The 16,997-nt window shown below is 41.1% G+C and overlaps 1 protein-coding gene across 1 annotated transcript in view; it reads left to right on the forward strand.

The window, feature by feature from the left end:
* Positions 1–1,546, forward strand: part of LOC122791313 (solute carrier family 22 member 18-like) — a 357,377-nt gene extending 355,831 nt beyond the window's left edge. Inside the window, exon 5 of the mRNA XM_044059016.1 lies at positions 1,395–1,546. Within this exon, the coding sequence (XP_043914951.1) occupies positions 1,395–1,531 (137 nt within the window). The 3' untranslated portion in view covers positions 1,532–1,546. The remainder of the gene's footprint in view (positions 1–1,394) is intronic.
* The last annotated feature ends 15,451 nt before the right edge of the window (positions 1,547–16,997 follow it).

The raw sequence follows: 16,997 nt of genomic DNA on the forward strand, positions 1-16,997 counted from the left end.
GCCAGTGTGCTGGCCAGATTTGTACAGACTGTGGAGGGCAGCGTATCTGTTATTTTTGCTTTGACCTCACTAAAAGCAGCCATTATTCTCTCTACCTCTTCTATTCTAATGTCTTTCCCTTGATTTCCTCATTCTACTCAGCATGACACTCTCACCTTAGTTATTCTACTCAGCATGACACTCTCACCTTAGTTATTCTACTCAGCATGACACTCTCACCTTAGTTTCCTATGTGAGGAGTGAAGAGTTTTCATTTAGTGCCACTGCCTCTTCCGGCTCTCTTGTGATCTTCCCCCATATTTATTCCATCTGCTAACTCATTTTTAACGTAGGCTTTGTTACCTTCACTGCTTTCCTGCTAGCCTCCTTGTACTGTGCCTCCTCCCTTCCCATTTTGTATATGTTTAAGTCTGCTGCATATTTCAGCTATTCATTTGGAGTCATTATTGATTTTATCAGAATGACTTTGAGCAGTGTATGTGGAATGAAAATTACCTGAAGCTTGAGGTGTATGCATATTATTTGTCCTTGCCAAATCATAGATGCCAGTTTTTCGATACTTGGATAAGTTAGGTGCAAGCATGGTCAGCACTAATTTGCAAAATAGTTATTGCAGATTAATGCAAATTTCATTAATGTTTGCATAAGCATTATGAAATGACATCAGAAAGTTTATCCATCAACTGCAATACACAAATTCATAAGCTTCTTTCAGTAGACTATGGACTAGCAATATGAAATAGGACTGAGCTAGAAGTTTTATAGGTTTATAGGTTCATAGCTTAGTACTAGACTAACTGCCCTTGTGGGCCATTTTAAGCATAGACAATTACCTCATATGAGAATTAAACTCTCCACCTTGTGTCTGTAAGGTAAACATCTTAACCGTTATGCCAACCTCCTCAATTCTTAACATGGGTACAATCACTGATTTTGGAGCTGTGGTAGTGTGGTGTCCCTTGATTTTTTGACATACATAATGCCATAATGGTGTGCTCACTAACCATCTAAGGTGCAGAAGTACTATTTCTTCATCATCAAGACAAGGTTTATGATGCCTTTTACTTAGTAATTAATAGCAATCTTCTTCAGCTGGTTCCAAACTGAAATTTATGGCCCATTGTGAAACTTCCAGATGCAGTCATCGGGATTAATAGCATTCCTGTAAAATAAATGTTTATTGCTTATTTTGTTTGTCCCCACAACCCCTTCTTCCCAAAAGGAAGAAATGACAGAAAAACTGCAGGGAACTATTTTAATTGTTTATGGACAGACTGCTAATGGTCTGCCTAACCTCTTTCAAGCATAATATTTTTTATTCACTTTAAGATATGTTTGACGTTTGAAGATTTTAATTGTATTGGTGTATTACTGTTGTATAAATTTTATTTTAGGAGCCCAGATGGTTGTGACACACTTGTCAAGTCCAGCAGAACGAGCTGATGCTCTTGGAAAACTTGGTCTTTGTTTTGGAATAGGAATGATTGTTGGTCCGTCACTAGGTGGAGTTCTTTCTTCTCGTTTTGGGTAAGTAATCTTCTGGTGACATTCAAAGCCCAAGTCTGTTCATTGTTTGAACTGTTGGCAGCTAAAGGAAAACACATGAACATTCTTGTAGGAGTAGAAGCATATTTGTCCAATAAATCAGAGCTCTGTTACTGTGTTTCAATGACTTCATCTGTAAAATTTGATGCATTCTGGTTTGCTGTTGCTAGATAGAAGTTAGACAAGAGTAATGCCATATGACTGAGACATTAAACACTGGAATTTAAAAGGACTTGTTTTGTTTGCTCTGTTTGCAGAGTCTACGGCATAAACCATGCACATTTATGTAATTCTAGCAGGCCTCATTTACACTGTTACCAAACTGGTGTGTGGTGCAGTGGACCCTAGCCTTGGCTCCATGCCTTTATGGGTATGTCTTACCTTAACTAATATGGAAAAGGAGTCGCAGACATGGCAGTACTATGACACAGTACTTTTCTGAAAAGTTATACAAGTTTACAGGCTGAATATATTTTATTTTTTCTTTATGCAGTTTTTTTAAATGACCAGAATGATCATGTGCTGCCTCTGATTATAGAAATCAGCTGGGAGGAAAAATATCAGCTCTGTTTGCCTAAGTACATTTTGCTTATTTGTTAATGTGAATGTTGGACTGATTGTGATGTAACCCAAGCACGAAACAGTATAGCAAGAATATAAATGTATGGTTAAATTCTATATGTAGGAGCTATGGGACATGGTGATAGTAGGTTCATATGTGCTAATATTACCATCTAAACAGGTCTGCACCTGCCACAATGAATGTGGAAGAAGTTATGAGTGTAATACTTTAGTGTCTCCAGTTTTCTTTCTGATGAAAATGCTAAGATGCAACTGACTTTGTTATATCCTCCTGTAACTGTTTCATGCACATGTATGTCTTTAAAGCTCCTTATATAAAACAATTTAAAAGCTGTTGAATTTTTTTTTTACCTTGTGTCAACATGTGCTTGCTTCAGTGGAACTGTTAGCAAGTAACAAGACAACCTGCAAGAAATTAAGACCTAAACATGTGTGCTTCTGTTTTTAAATGGGTACTTCTGATAGCCATATCCATGCTAGAACTGCACAGCTTTCTGTCGGAAGCACTGATGGCAGGATAGTGAGGAATGACTTGGTTACATTTGTGTTGTTGTAGTGCTGCCCAATAACAGTGCGTCTGGAAAACTTCTGACTGCTTGCCAGCCATGTAGCTGCACTATCTTATTAGTTGGTAGGTACTGCCAACAGAGAGATTTATGATGTTGATACAGGTGCTCTTTCACAGTAGAAAAACCTTTCCATTGTGACAGTTTTGTGGCTTATTGATTGTGCAATTACCCTCCCTCCAGCACTGACAGTTTTACTTAGCTTGTGGTCCATAAAATCTTTTCACCTGCTTCAGTAGCACTGTTGTAGTTGTATACATTCCCAGTGGGTTGCAGAACGGGCGTGCCCCCTGACTTCTATTGTTTGCATTTGCATGATGGTTGCGCATGTGTGACTCTAGCACTCAATTCATCTTTTTATAATGGCAAACATCAATGGATTCTGCCCACGTTTTTAAATGTAGCACCATGTAGAAAATATCAGAGAAGAGAAGTGACTGCTGTAGTTTGATAACTGACAAAGTTAATCATTTGGCAAATAACTATGGACCTTTGTTAGTGTCACGGTACAGCTGCTAATTTAGTAGTTGTGTTACTTCATCAGTCCCAGAAAATACTTGCACCGTCACATGAAAATGTTAAGAGTTACAACTATGTTTTCCCTACTGTGAATGTTCAATGTTGATCATAAAATAATATCTTGGCAGTGCATATTTGTTAAGAAATGTAAGTAGGGGACTGTAACATGAGTGGGCTGTCATATTTGCTAGATATTTATGCGAGTGGGAAGGAATACACATTGAGCTCTGGTCATTCATCTAACTTCTCTCACAAGTTTACATTTTCATCATCTTCTCAGCTCACTATTTACACATTCAGTTTGCACAGTAGGCATGTTGTTGCTTATGTGAGTCCTTTGAGACTCCTGTTCGTCAGACTGCTGTGTCTCAGTATTGAAACAGGTCTGTATATGTCTATACAATTTTTTTCAAGATACTGCAAAATCCTGAGGCAATATTTATTCTCAGGTTTTAACTTCTGTTTATTTGTAGACATCTAGTTTGTCTTGTCATAAATCTTATTTATTTATTTATTTTACATTTGTTGACCGGGCTAGTCTAGCTGGACATAATATCCGTTTTCAGTAGAGGCCCGGGGAGAAAAGCTCCAGTACAGGCAATAAACAATGATTTATCACATAAAGCATAATATGAGTAAACAATACAAGGTAGGAAGAAAAATAAGTTTCAACACAAAACAAATACTAAAAATAGGAGATAAACTTATACTACATACTACTAAATTAGACTTATAAAACAGTAACAATAACACAAGAAGAAGTTACACAGACAGAAAAAAAAAAAAGGTTTCTGGTAAAGCCTAGTTCTTAGATATGACTCTCAAACTCTTGAAAGTTTTAGTGAGGAGCTCAGTAAGGGGGATAGGGGGGGAGAACTAGGTGAGTGAGGACATGATTTCAGTCGGGATTTGCACACAGACATATCCATTTTGTTTTGAGATGTTCTTTAATGTGTTTTTTGAAAAGAGAGGTAGAGTTTTGATTAGTTATTTCTTGAGGGAGTTGATTCCAGATTTTACCTATGGAGTTTGCAAGTAAATCCATGCAGAATTGTTCTTTTGACAATGTTTAAGTTTAGTTATAGTTAAAACTTTAGCTTGTATCATTTTGATTTATTGATGGTACTTAAGAGATGCTCTTTCAGTGACAACACAGCAATGAATGAATGACCCTTCAGCTATATCTGTAACCTAAAAGGGGGACTCAGACGTGTGCTGAACTAGCTGTGGATGGCATCTCAACGCTGATCCTGCAAAAATAGCTAACCTGTTAGCTGACAGGTTTGACGAATATTTCACCCCCTGTCTCTTCCAAACATTCCACAAAGAATTCCCTCTACAACTCCCCCACCTTGCATCTCCAAAGAGCAAGTCGTTAATGCTCTCTCCAAGGCTAAAAACACAGCCTCTATGGGACCAGATTGCATCCCAGGTTGTTTTTTAAATGGTCTAAAACATGAGTTAGCAACTCCATTAGGTACACTCTTTAACCACAGCCTGAGTACTGTTTTTTGTCCCTAATGAATGGAAAACAACAAATGTCATCCCCCTTCATAAAGGGGGTACAGCTACAGACCCATAAGCCTAACCAGTGTTGTAGGCCATGGAACAAATCATCATGGACCTTATAAATAAGGATACAGGTGATCTCCAAACCGTTGATCCAACACAGATTGGTTTTGTCAAAGGCAGGTCATGCCTGTTAAACCTGGTGGACTTCTTCGAAAACATCACCAGAGCCATAGAAGAAGGCAAATCTGTGCATACAGCCTACCTTGACTTAGCCACATTCTGGCATCACTGTTAAACTCTCCCAGTTGTCAGGTGGGTTGTTAAATGGCTGAATGACAGATCACACTCGGACAAAGGTGGGGACTCCTCAATCAGCAGACGTGTCACCAGTGGAGTTACACAGGGGTTAGTGCTGGGTGCCCTGTTGTTTGGAATATACTTCTCATAAGTTCAGGCCAAAATAGAGGGGCTGTGGCTGACTAAGTTTGCTGCCGACTTCAAATTAGGTGCACTCATTGAATCCCCAAATAATGTCAGTATACTTTGAGGGACTTGCACATACAATGATTGGTGCCAAAGCCATAGACTCAAACTCAGTGCTAAAAAATGCATTATCATCCCCTGTGGTAAAAATGATATCCCTGCAGACTATCATATAAATAGTAATACCCTAAGTAACAACTCGGTAGTGAAAGACTTGGGAACGCAAGTTGAATGTAGCCTAAACTATTACCACCATGTGTCTACTGTGGTAAGGAAGGCATTCTATGTTGCATACCTGATTAGCAAAGGCATTGCCTCAAGAACGAAAGAGGTAATAACTTCCCTGTACTCAGCCCTCATCACGCCAATAACTGAGTTCAATGGCCCTTTGGTATGTACCTTGCTAGGCACCTGCAGCAACTTGAGAAACCTCAGAGATTTCTAACCAAGAAAATTCAGGGTCTCCAGCACATGTCATACACTGACAGACTGAAGTCACTGTCACTGTACTCAGTTGCCTACAGACTACTTAGAGAAGACTTGTGCCTGGCCTACAGCTCAATCTCAAATCCATACCTAATGGAAATGCTGCATATCCACAAGTCAAATGGGACAAGGGTCATGCTCCAGGGACTGTAACCTAGCCTGCAACATAAATAGTATTGGCTGGAGTGACAGATATGTCTATCAGAGGTTGCCAGTCCTCTGGAATAGCCTACCAATTCAGATCAAACAGAGCCCCTCTGTGACCCTGGTTAAGCACAGTCTGGATGACTGGATGGGAAACTGAAATTTCCTGCTGGGGATTTCACCTATGACTTCCTAGGTATGGGTAGTCATTGCTAAATAACAAAAAAACTCTCAGAAAACCAAATAAAATGAAAACACACAGAAACTGGAACCTCCAAGCTGAAAAGAACAAAATGCTCACACTAGTGGTGTCTAAAAACTTTTAATGGTGCTTCCTGGTTCCTCGGCTCAAAAGCCTTCAAGGGAATGATTTTTACACTAGATAAGACAACTTTTATATGCAAACTTCCACAATTAAAAGGCTAATTGTTGCCTCATTATTCAATTACAAATACCATTAAACAATTTACAAAAAATTAAATTCTTGATACATGCCCCAAAGGTATGATATACCAATGTCAATATTTTCCAATTTCTGTGTGTTTTCGTTTTAGTCCTTGCTAACCAAGATCTCTAGTTTAGACAAGACCCTTTATATTGGGTTTCTCTAGTATTATATTGGGTACACACAGCTAGGCTTGTAAAGACCTTCAGGTCAATAGCGTAGTAACCACCTGTGATCCAAGGTGCTGTTTTACATCTATGTACCGCAGGCCACTTCTCCCTGTATCAGTGGGCCAATCAGGGCTTGGGTATGAAGTAGGAGGTTCCCAAGTCCCCTCCTCCTACCTTGCCCATTGTGTACCAAAAATCTTCTTGTCAGTGGACTGCATCTTTTCTTTTATTTTCACACATTTTCTGTGTTATTGTCCTATCCATTTTTTTATATATACCTGTAAGTTCAGTGTGTTATTTATGGGAGCATCAACTCACATTTTGTCTCTCATTCATAAACGTAAAGCATATCACTGTGGAATGCAACATCCATTCCCTGGGATTTTCTGGACAGAGGATGGAGTTCACGGTACGAACAAAGAAGTTGTCTAGAAAGGAAGTGCAAGCAGTCAGTAAGCTTTTTTTCATTCAACCATATCCTTAGTTGAAAGAGTATGTTTTCTTCATTTGCTTATTTCACCAACTACAAATAAGATGTGAGCAGATAAAGATCTTGACGTGCAGCCTTTGTTTTATGGCCTTCCTTTGAGACAGGATTTTTGTTGTGGAAGTCCTTAATGAAAAATAGATAATTACAGTAGCCCTACTGGTTTATTATTTCTGGCAATTTATACCTGATGTTCTTCGTGTTTCACTGTTGCAGTCATTACACTTGGGTTATCTTGCTGGCAGGCTACCCTCAGTCGGCCTGAATTCCAAAGTCTAGGTCCCGCGTCAGTTGCTGTCGCCTCTTCCCTGACATTAGTGCGCCACTGGTATTAAAGATGCAGCCGATGCCATTTTCTTCAGTCTTTCTTGCCGCGCGGTGCCCGAAGCAGAAGCAGTTCGTAAGTGCTGGTCAGCCGACTCCTGAGATTTTCGTGTTCGAATTTCAGATCCGAAGTCTTCATTAAAAGTGAAGTACCCCATTGGGGAAACTTTTTTCTTGCTCCAGACCGATGTCAGAAAAAGTTCATAATTGTATTTCTTGTGGGAAGCAAATACCTCATAAGGACTTTCATTCTTACTGTATTTCTTGCCTAGGCCCTGACCACGATGTTGCTAGTTGTCGGTTCTGTGCTAGATTTAACCAACGCACTATTAAGCGTCGGTACGATTTTGCATTACACTATTTTGGCAGAAGATTTAATTATACGATGTCGTCAGATAGCCATCCGACTACCGGAATTCACAAGAAACGCAAAGAGAAAGAAAAGGACAGGCATCAGAGGTCCAAAACCGACGACGAGGCTTCTTCTAAGCCAGTCGCCGGTTTGCCGGTTTTCAGTGAGGTGCCTTCGCAGCCACTGATGCCCACTACTCTAGACTTGTAGACTGCTACCGACTCCCACGTGGAGTTGACTAGGCCACTGGAAGCTCAAGGTATTGGACCTTCGGAGACTATTCCCTAAGATGGGTCCGGAGCCGCTGAGCAGGCATCAGCTTCTGAGGGTGTTTTCAGACCTACTCAATTATACATTAAAACAACTTCAGCTTCAAAGGCAAAGACTAAAGCACCTTTAAAGACAAAGAAACAAGTACAACAGCCTCATGGACAGGCCTCCAAGCCCAAAAAATAAATGCTCAAAATGGCCGAAGACTTAATTACTATGATCAGGGGTTCCCATCCACCACCTGATAAAAGGCCTAGGCAACAGACAGAATATGAATCTTCAGATCAGGTTTCCATTTCATCTGATTCCTCTTCTGATCAGGAATACTCTCTTCCTCCCTATGAGGATTCTGATGCTGAAGAATCTATCCCTTCAGCCTCTCCTCCTGAGGATTACTCTTTTGGGGAAATCTTGCATACCATGAGGGATCATTTCCACTGGGAGAGCCAAGATTTTTCAGAATCTAAGAAAAGGCTCAGAGACTTCCTTTTACTACCACAACATAGGCCCCTAGCTATTCCACCTGTGTTAGACATTGTAGATGATGTATTCAGAGTCCAGTCTAACCCCTGACTCCTTACCTCCAGCTCCTGTTAAGCCGGACAGGTACGACAGGGTTCCTGACTCTCATAAATTCCTTTTCAAAAACCCGGCTCCTGACCCAGAAACTATCTCTCAGGGTCCCAAAGGGGTCAAGGCTTCCACTGCAAAAAACCCTACTCCCTCTGACAGGGACTCTAGGGCATTGGACAGATGGGGAAAAAAGATTTACACTTCTGCTACTTTGGCCATAAAGGCTTTAAATTGTCAGTTTCATATGCTCAAATATCAGCAATATATTATGTCGCTGCTTAAACAGAAAATGTTGATAAATTCTGAATGTGCAGAAAACAAAGAAATGCAGGATTTATTGCATTCAGCTGAACAAGTTGGAAAGCATACTTTGCAATGTGGTTTTGATTCTTTGGAGGCCTCCTGCAGGGCCACTGTTACGGATTCTGTCATCAGGAGGCATGCTTGGTTAAAGGAACAAAATCTGCCGGATCATGTCAAAGCAAAATTATTAGATGCTCCTTTACAGCATGATACCTTGTTTGGTGTTAAAGCAGAAGAGGTGTTAAAGAAAATGGAGGATAAAGCTAAATCTATGCAAACGGTTAAGGATTTCTTACAAGTACAGCCTCCAAGATTTAGCAGACACTGGCCTACAAAGAATTGGTCTTTTCCAGTATCAGACAGACCACAAAGGGGCAGATGCAGATGCCCAAGAGGCAGATCCCAGCCCCAAGGTTCGTACAGGTCTAAACAATGGGGTGCTTCAACCTCCAAAAGTGGAGAAGACAAATCACAGCCATACAGGAAACAGTCCCAATGACTTCCCCCTGCCTTCACCAGGCACTTATCTTCTGGCAGCACCTTTAGGGGGAAAACTAGCTTTTTTTTCTCAAAATTGGCACATAATAACCCAAGACAAATGGATCCTAGACATAGTGTCACAAGGCTGCAAGTTTCACTTCCATACGCTGCCAAGGACAAACGGTTGGCCAGACCTGCCAAAACATCAATGGGCAGAGGCACAAAAGCAAATCTCATCCTTCATGGACATGATGGCCATTCAACAAGTACCAGAGCAAGAGCAGGGACAAGGATTTTATTCAGGACTGTTCTTGGTACCAAGAAAGGACAAGACCTGGAGACCAATACTGGACCTATCTATTCTAAACACATATCTGGATATACCAAAATTCAAAATGTTGACTCTACAGCAACTTCTGCCCATGCTGGGCAAGAAGGCTTGGCTTGTGACTTTAGACCTAAAAGAGGCATACCTGCATGTCCCAATCAGACAAACATGCAGAAGATACCTCAGATTCAAAGCTGGTTCAATGCACTACCAATTCTCTGCACTGCCCTTTGGCTTATCTACTGCGCCCAGGGTCTTCACAAAGTGCTTGGCACCAGTAATTGCATTCTGCAGACAAAGAGGAATTCAAATATATCCTTACTTGGACGACTGCCTTATTCAAGCAGAGAACAAGGACATTCTACTACAGCATCTGGCGTTTGTAAAGAGATTTCTGACAGGCCTAGGGTACACAGTCAATGAAAAGAAATCAAAACTAGTACCCTCTCAAGAGGTAATATTCCTGGGTGCAAGCTTAAATACAACTGCCCAGATGGCTTATCTCACACCAGACAAACAAAGTCAACTGACTACCTATTTCAATCTGTTGGCAACAAAGGCCCAGTTATCTGCAAGAAAACTTCTGCAGGCTTTGGGCTTCATGGCATCCTGCATTCTGCTAATTCCAAATGCGAGACTGCATATGAGGAAACTTCAATGGTACCTAAAAAGTGTTTGGACTCAACATTGTCACAGCCTGGAAACAATAATTGCCCTCATTCCCTGCCTGCAACAGGAGTTTCGATGGTGGGCGAAGGCTTGTTACCAGAACAAGGGACAGCCATTCACCTTACCCCAGCCAGGCAGACATTAACAACGGATGCATCAGATTATGCCTGGGGGGCCCACATGGCAGGAAGATGTGTTCAAGGCACATGGTCCGCAAACCAAATGCATCTACACATCAATCAAAAAGACATGCTAGCTGTTCAGAATGCCCTGACTGCCTTCAAGGACCTACTTCACCCATGACAACTACTGATAAAGACAGACAACACCACAGTCATGTGGTATATAAACAAGCAGGGAGGCACTCATTCTTACCCCCTTTGCAGACTAGCCATGAAATTGTGGGACACAGCATTGACTTGCCAGATACATCTGCAGGCACAATTCCTGCCAGGAAAGATAAATACTCTGGCAGACGAACTAAGCAGAACCCTCATGAATCCCCATGAGTGGAAATTGGATCCACAAGTCTTCAGCATAATAACAAGGAAGTGGGGATGCCCGGATGCAGATCTATTTGCCTCTCTTCACAACTACCAACTAAAAAGATTCTGCGCAAGGACTTACCAAGACAAGCATGGAAAGTGGACGCCCTATCTTTCAGCTGGAAAAGCTTAGCAGTATATGCCTTTCCTCCACTGCCTCTCCTCCCCAAGGTACTCTTAAAGGTCAGACAAGAGAAGCCAAAGATGATACTGATTGCCCCAGACTGGTCCCACCAGTACTGGTATCCAATCCTAAGGAACTTGTCTCAATGCCCGGCTTGGACCTTGCCTCAAATACCTCATCTACTGTCCCTACAAAACAATCAGATCCTGCACAGCCAACTAAAGACCTTAAATCTGGCAGCATGGAGGATAATGTAGTCATACAAAATGCACCTCTCACTAAAGCTGTGATGGATGTCATTTTGGAGGCCAGAAGGCCTAGTACCAGAAAATCTTACATTGGAAAGTGGAAGAGATTCTGTGCTTGGAACCAGGCACAAGGAATTGACACAGCTATACCAAATATTCCCCAGATTTTGCAATACTTAACTGAGATGCTGGACAAAGGCCTATCCTTCTCATCAATTAAAATTCATGCTTCTGCCATTTCGGCTCATTACAATACAGAGCCACCAATCTTTTCTCATCCTTTGTTAAGGCAGTACCTTAGAGGAGCCAAAAGCTTAAGGCCTCCAAGGAGATCACCAATACCTGCATGGGACCTCAATTATGTCTCGGAAAAATTCACCCTGCCTCCTTTTGAGCCAGTTGCTACAGCTGATATAAAGTTTTTATCTTGGAAAACAGCTCTGCTCCTAGCAATAACCTCTGCAAGATGAGTCTCAGAGCTACAGGCAATCATGGCTGTGGAACCTTTTATCATTTTTTATCCAGACAGGGTTTCTTTGAGGACAAACGTGACATTTATGCCTAAGGTAGTGTCCGGTGTGGCCCTTAATCAAACTATTCATCTGCCTACTTTTTATCCAAACCCACAAACTAAGGGGGAGAGAATTCTGTATTCTTTGGACATACACAGACAGCTACGCTTTTACTTGAACAGAACCAAAGCCTTCAGAAAGACAGAGCAACTACTAGTGGCATATGCTGCAGGATCACAAGGAAAGGCGATCTCAAAGCAGACTATTTCAAAGTGGATAGGCCACTGCATTCGTTTCTGCTATTCACAACATGGCAAGCCAGTGCCTAAGGGCATTAGGCCACATTCAACCAGAGCAGCAGCCACTTCAGCAGCCTTCCTCAGGGGAGTACCAACCAAAGACATTTTAGAGGCTGCTACCTGGAGTTCAGTGCACACCTTTACAAAGCACTGTCATTTACCACTCTACTCTAAATCCAGGGCAGGATTTGCCACTGCAGTTCTGCAGGGCCTCATAGCCACTCCTAATGCTATTTAGCTCCAGCCTCCCAACCATAGCTTTGGGATTCAACCCAAGTGTAATGACTGCAACAATGAAACACAAAGAACATAGTACAGTTGTGTACACTTACCATGAATGTAGATGTTCGAGTGTATTCACTGTTGCAGTCCAGGTTACCCACCCACCATCCCCCATATCTTTGCTGCATCTTATCTGCTCTTCTCTAACCTATACAACCTATGTGGTGCATTTGCTTGTAGATGAAGGTATAATATATTTTGGTGCATGCATGTTTTATTGGCATATTTTTAGCCTACCCTTTTGGGGCCACCTGACATCTGGGGCAAGAAAAACTGAAGAAAATGGCGTTGGCTGCATCTTTAATACCCCTGGCGCACTGACGTCAGGGAAGAAGCGACAGCAACCGAAGCCGGACCTAGACTTTGGAATTCAGGCCAACTGAGGGTAGCCTGCCAGCAGGATAACCCAAGTGTAATGACTGCAACAGTGAATACACTCGAACATCTACATTTATGGTAAGTGTACACAACTGTACTTTCTATCCCTTTGTAATGAATGCTGTCTTAGGCTTTCTTTCCAGTGACTAGTTCTGTGAGAGATGCTGGTGTGGTAAAATATCTGAAAAGAACCTAAAATGGTGCAAAAGGATCCCAAGTTCACCTGCTTTTGATATTTTCTTCCCATTAATTCTTAACATTCAAGTTTACAGATCAGATATTGCCCAGTTTCATTTTGTAATTTTTCAATGAGCTGGAAGTGATTATCTACAGCAAAGAGGTAGATGGGATGAAAACTATCACAACAATTATTGAGTCTAGGGAGTTAAGAACTGTAGTTAGTGAGTGAGCAGAAATGTTTACTAAATTGCACTATTAAGTTGAGAAACTACAGAAATGCCATTTTGATCAATCTCTAAGCTCGCCAACAGAGTTTGTCCCCCACATAATGTTGCAAGTCTTGCAGAGGCCATTGGTTACCTTTACTAATATCAGTTCATCAGTCTTGATGTCCTTTTCAGCGCATTTCCCATCAGGTTGGTTTTATCTGTAGACTCTGCATGTCCCCCCTGTGTCTGCAAGGGTTTTTCCATCTTCTGTTCCCTAAAGTTGTACCAGTTGATGAACTGGCAATCCTCACAGTTGCACTTATTTCCCCATGATCCTCAATAGGATAAGTGAATGAATTTATACATTTTCACAAAGTACATGCAAGTGGTATAGTACATATCGGTAAAGTGCAGTAAAAAGAGAAAACAGTTTTTGCAAACATTTACTTATGTATACATTTGTAGTTACCATATGTGGTAAGTACTACTAGTGTAATTATGGCAGTTAAAATGAGTTAGTTTCTTAAAATGAGAGAAAAGGAGACATACCAACTAGGGGTTTGGGGGTCAGCATCAAAGAGAGTTTGATAAATCTATAATGTAGCTTAGTTGGTTTAGTACCAGTTGTTCTGAGAATGAGGAGAAGATAAAAAGATAAACACATGTAGTCCAAGTTTGCACCAAGTGTCTTGGATAAGTGATGAATGTATTGGGAGAAAGACTAATGATGATATAATGTTATGTTCTTGTTGTTGAGGGGAGAAGTAGATTGGCTTCAGTTTGCCCTTTTCATATCGCATAACCAATCATAACCAGTGTAACATGAATGAGTGGAATGAGAGCACATGAAGGGATAATGCTGATAATAAGCAGAGTTGCTGCTAAAAGCAAGTACTTTTTGCTGCAGAGTAGAGAGAAGATGAGGAATTTTTCCAAGAGTTTGTTTGTACTTAGCCACTAGGCATTCTTAATGCACTATTTACAGAATTCATTGAGTATCCAGCAATCGTAATGGAAATTAAGATTGTCATATTGTATGATTCAGAACCAAAAATTAAAGCTTACTAAAACAGAATGCAACTACCTGTTGCTGAGCCAACAATTCCACACACAGTGAAGAATTAAAATATTTCATTCCACAGAGATTAAGTGCTTTCATCAGTATATATCAATAGACTTCATCAGACTAGGGGAGGATAAATTCATATAATGCTGGTTAACTTGCTCACCTCATTTTCACATGTGTTTAAATTCCAGCTAAGGTGAAATACAGTGCAAGCACAGGTAGCTTATCCAAATAATTCCAGCAGTAAGATTTCAGTTTCTGTACAGGTGTGGAGTACAGTTTCCTGCTTGGTCCACAGTTTGTCTCTCTCCTCACCATGAAGCATCTGTTTTCATCAAAGGAAGATATGGCTCAACTAGTGTTGCATTTGCTATACAATAAAATGCATAACAATGTAATTTCCTCTTACTCAGTCCAACAATAGCATAAGATAAATTTGACTTTCTCTGATGTCCTCCTCACCAGGATGGGCAAGGAGAAGGTCACAGTCAGCTGCCTGTCAGGTGCAGATCATGCACGCACTCAAGTCTCTCAATAACAGCTACAATTATGACTCTGTCATAGTCCATGTTGGAGTGAATGACTTGAGATGTACCTCACTGGACTATATGAAGGGTGAAATGACTGAGCTCTCAGACTGTGCCCCAGACAGGTATGTCTCTAGCCCTAAGCAGCATTCTACCTTCACCCAGGCTGATGCTTCAGTATAAACCAAAAATGATTGACTTCAACATTCAGCTTAGCTACTGGTGTCAATCCAGGGGGATCCAATATCTGTCAGCCGGGGAAGATATGATTGACAGACAATGCTGCTTTGCTAGAGAGGGTTTTCACTTGTGGCCTCTTGGCTTTTGGTTACTGGCAAAGGTACTTGCCTCCCCCATAGTGCCTTTTTTATGCAATGTCATAGCAACAACATTCCCAACATAAAAAATCCACTAGAGACAAACTGAAGGTTATGCTGCTTAATGCTAGGAGTCTAAATCAGAAACTGCACTCACTGGAAGTACCCCTTACCTTGCAAGATGCTAATGTCTGTGCAGTCACAGAGACATGGTTCAAGGCCACAGAGAGCACCCCAGTCATGCAAGGCTACAATGCCTACCACAAGTTCAGACCTCAAAACAAGCATGAAAGAACCAAAGGTGGAGTTGTATCCATCTTCATTAAAGACAAATACACCTCAAGACTGGTTAAATAGTATGACTGCCTAGAGCTACTCCAAGTCCAACTAACTGTAGGGAAAACCTCCTTCCATATCATTGTTAGCTATAGGTTCCCCACAATGAACCATGAGAACCACTCTGCCTACCTGGACATATTTGAGACACTCACAATACAACCAAATACCTTGGTCTTGGCTGATTTCAACTATCCTTCCATCAATTGGGAGTCATATATGAGCACAAACACACTCGCCCTAAGGTTCCTGGAGTTTAATACAGATGCTCTGGAACAGGTAGTCTGAACCCTCACAAGTGGCTCGAATGTCTTAGACTTAGTACTCACCAACATAGGGAGTCTCTGCACTACCCTCTAGGTGTTGGCCTCCCTGATAAAGTCTGATCATATGTCGGTCTCATTCAAAGTAACAATCATACCTGACCCTCCATCAAGAGCAAAAAGGATGAAACATTTATCCAAAGCAAATTATAGCCTGCTAAGTGATGGCATAAATATTTTCATCCCCCTGCTACCACTGTCAACAATAATTCCTGTATGGTGGTGTACAGAAATGCCCTGTATAAGCACCTATACAAATGTATAGACAATGTCCTCACAACAAACAAACCACCCTGGTGGACATCAAGCATAAATAGATTATACAGCAAACACCAATGAAAGTTCACAAACTGCAGAAGCTTCGATGCACCAAAGCACAGAAAACGGATGTAAAAACACAAAATTTAATGCTCAAATGTAGTTTAAAAAAACAGTCACTCCAGATCCAGTTAATAGGGTGCTTCGACACCCAACATACTGGATTTTAGTTAAAGCGCTTTACATACTGGATTTTAGTTAAGCGCTTTACATACTAGATTTTAGTTTCTGTTTGGCTGCCTTGTAACCCAGGGTTGGAATTGTGTGCTTTTAACTTTTTTGGATAATACTATTTCTACTTGTTTGTGACTTCGTGTTGGGTGTCGAAGCACCCTATTAACTGGATCTGGAGTGACTGTTTTTTTAAACTACATTTGAGCATTAAATTTTCTGTTTTTACATCCGTTTTCTGTGCTTTGGTGCATCAAAGCTTCTATAAATAGATTATACAACAAGAGAAAGAAACTAATGTTTAAGAACAAGTGGGAGCTGACTCAGCAGAGGAAGGACACCATCCATAGCTTGAACAAGCAAATTAGAAATCTTGTAAAGTCCTCTAAAGCCAATTACAAAGATAAACTAGCATTCGTAGCTAAGGATAATCATAAGGCATTCTTTAGCTAAATCAGAAATCTAAAAAGGAAGGCCCAGTTTTGTGCCTAACTAGTATTGGACAGTACCACTCATACTGACCCTGAGGACATCAACAACCTGTTAGCAGACAGATCTGGTGCAAACTTCACCTCCCTGTCCCCATCAGACATACCCCAAAGCATACCTGTCACTTATCCTCTACCTAGTATCTCCAAAGAGCAAGTCATAACTGCACTCTCCATGGCCAAAAACACAGCCTCTATGGGATTGGATAACATCCTAGGCTGCCTACTAAGTGGTCTAAAACAGGACCTAGCAGAACCACTTGACACTCTCTTCAACCACAGTCTAAGTACTGGCTTTCTCCCAACAAAGTGGAAAACAGCAACAGTAATTCCCTTGCATAAAGGGGGACCATCAGCTGACCCTGGGAACTATAGATCAATAAGCCTTACCAGCCTTATCTGCAAGGCAATGTAGAAAATCATCATGGACTTTATC

This window comes from Protopterus annectens, chromosome 17.part0, assembly GCF_019279795.1.
Source record: "Protopterus annectens isolate FY-2018-M chromosome 17.part0, PAN1.0, whole genome shotgun sequence".
NCBI classification, from domain to species: Eukaryota; Metazoa; Chordata; order Ceratodontiformes; family Protopteridae; genus Protopterus; species Protopterus annectens.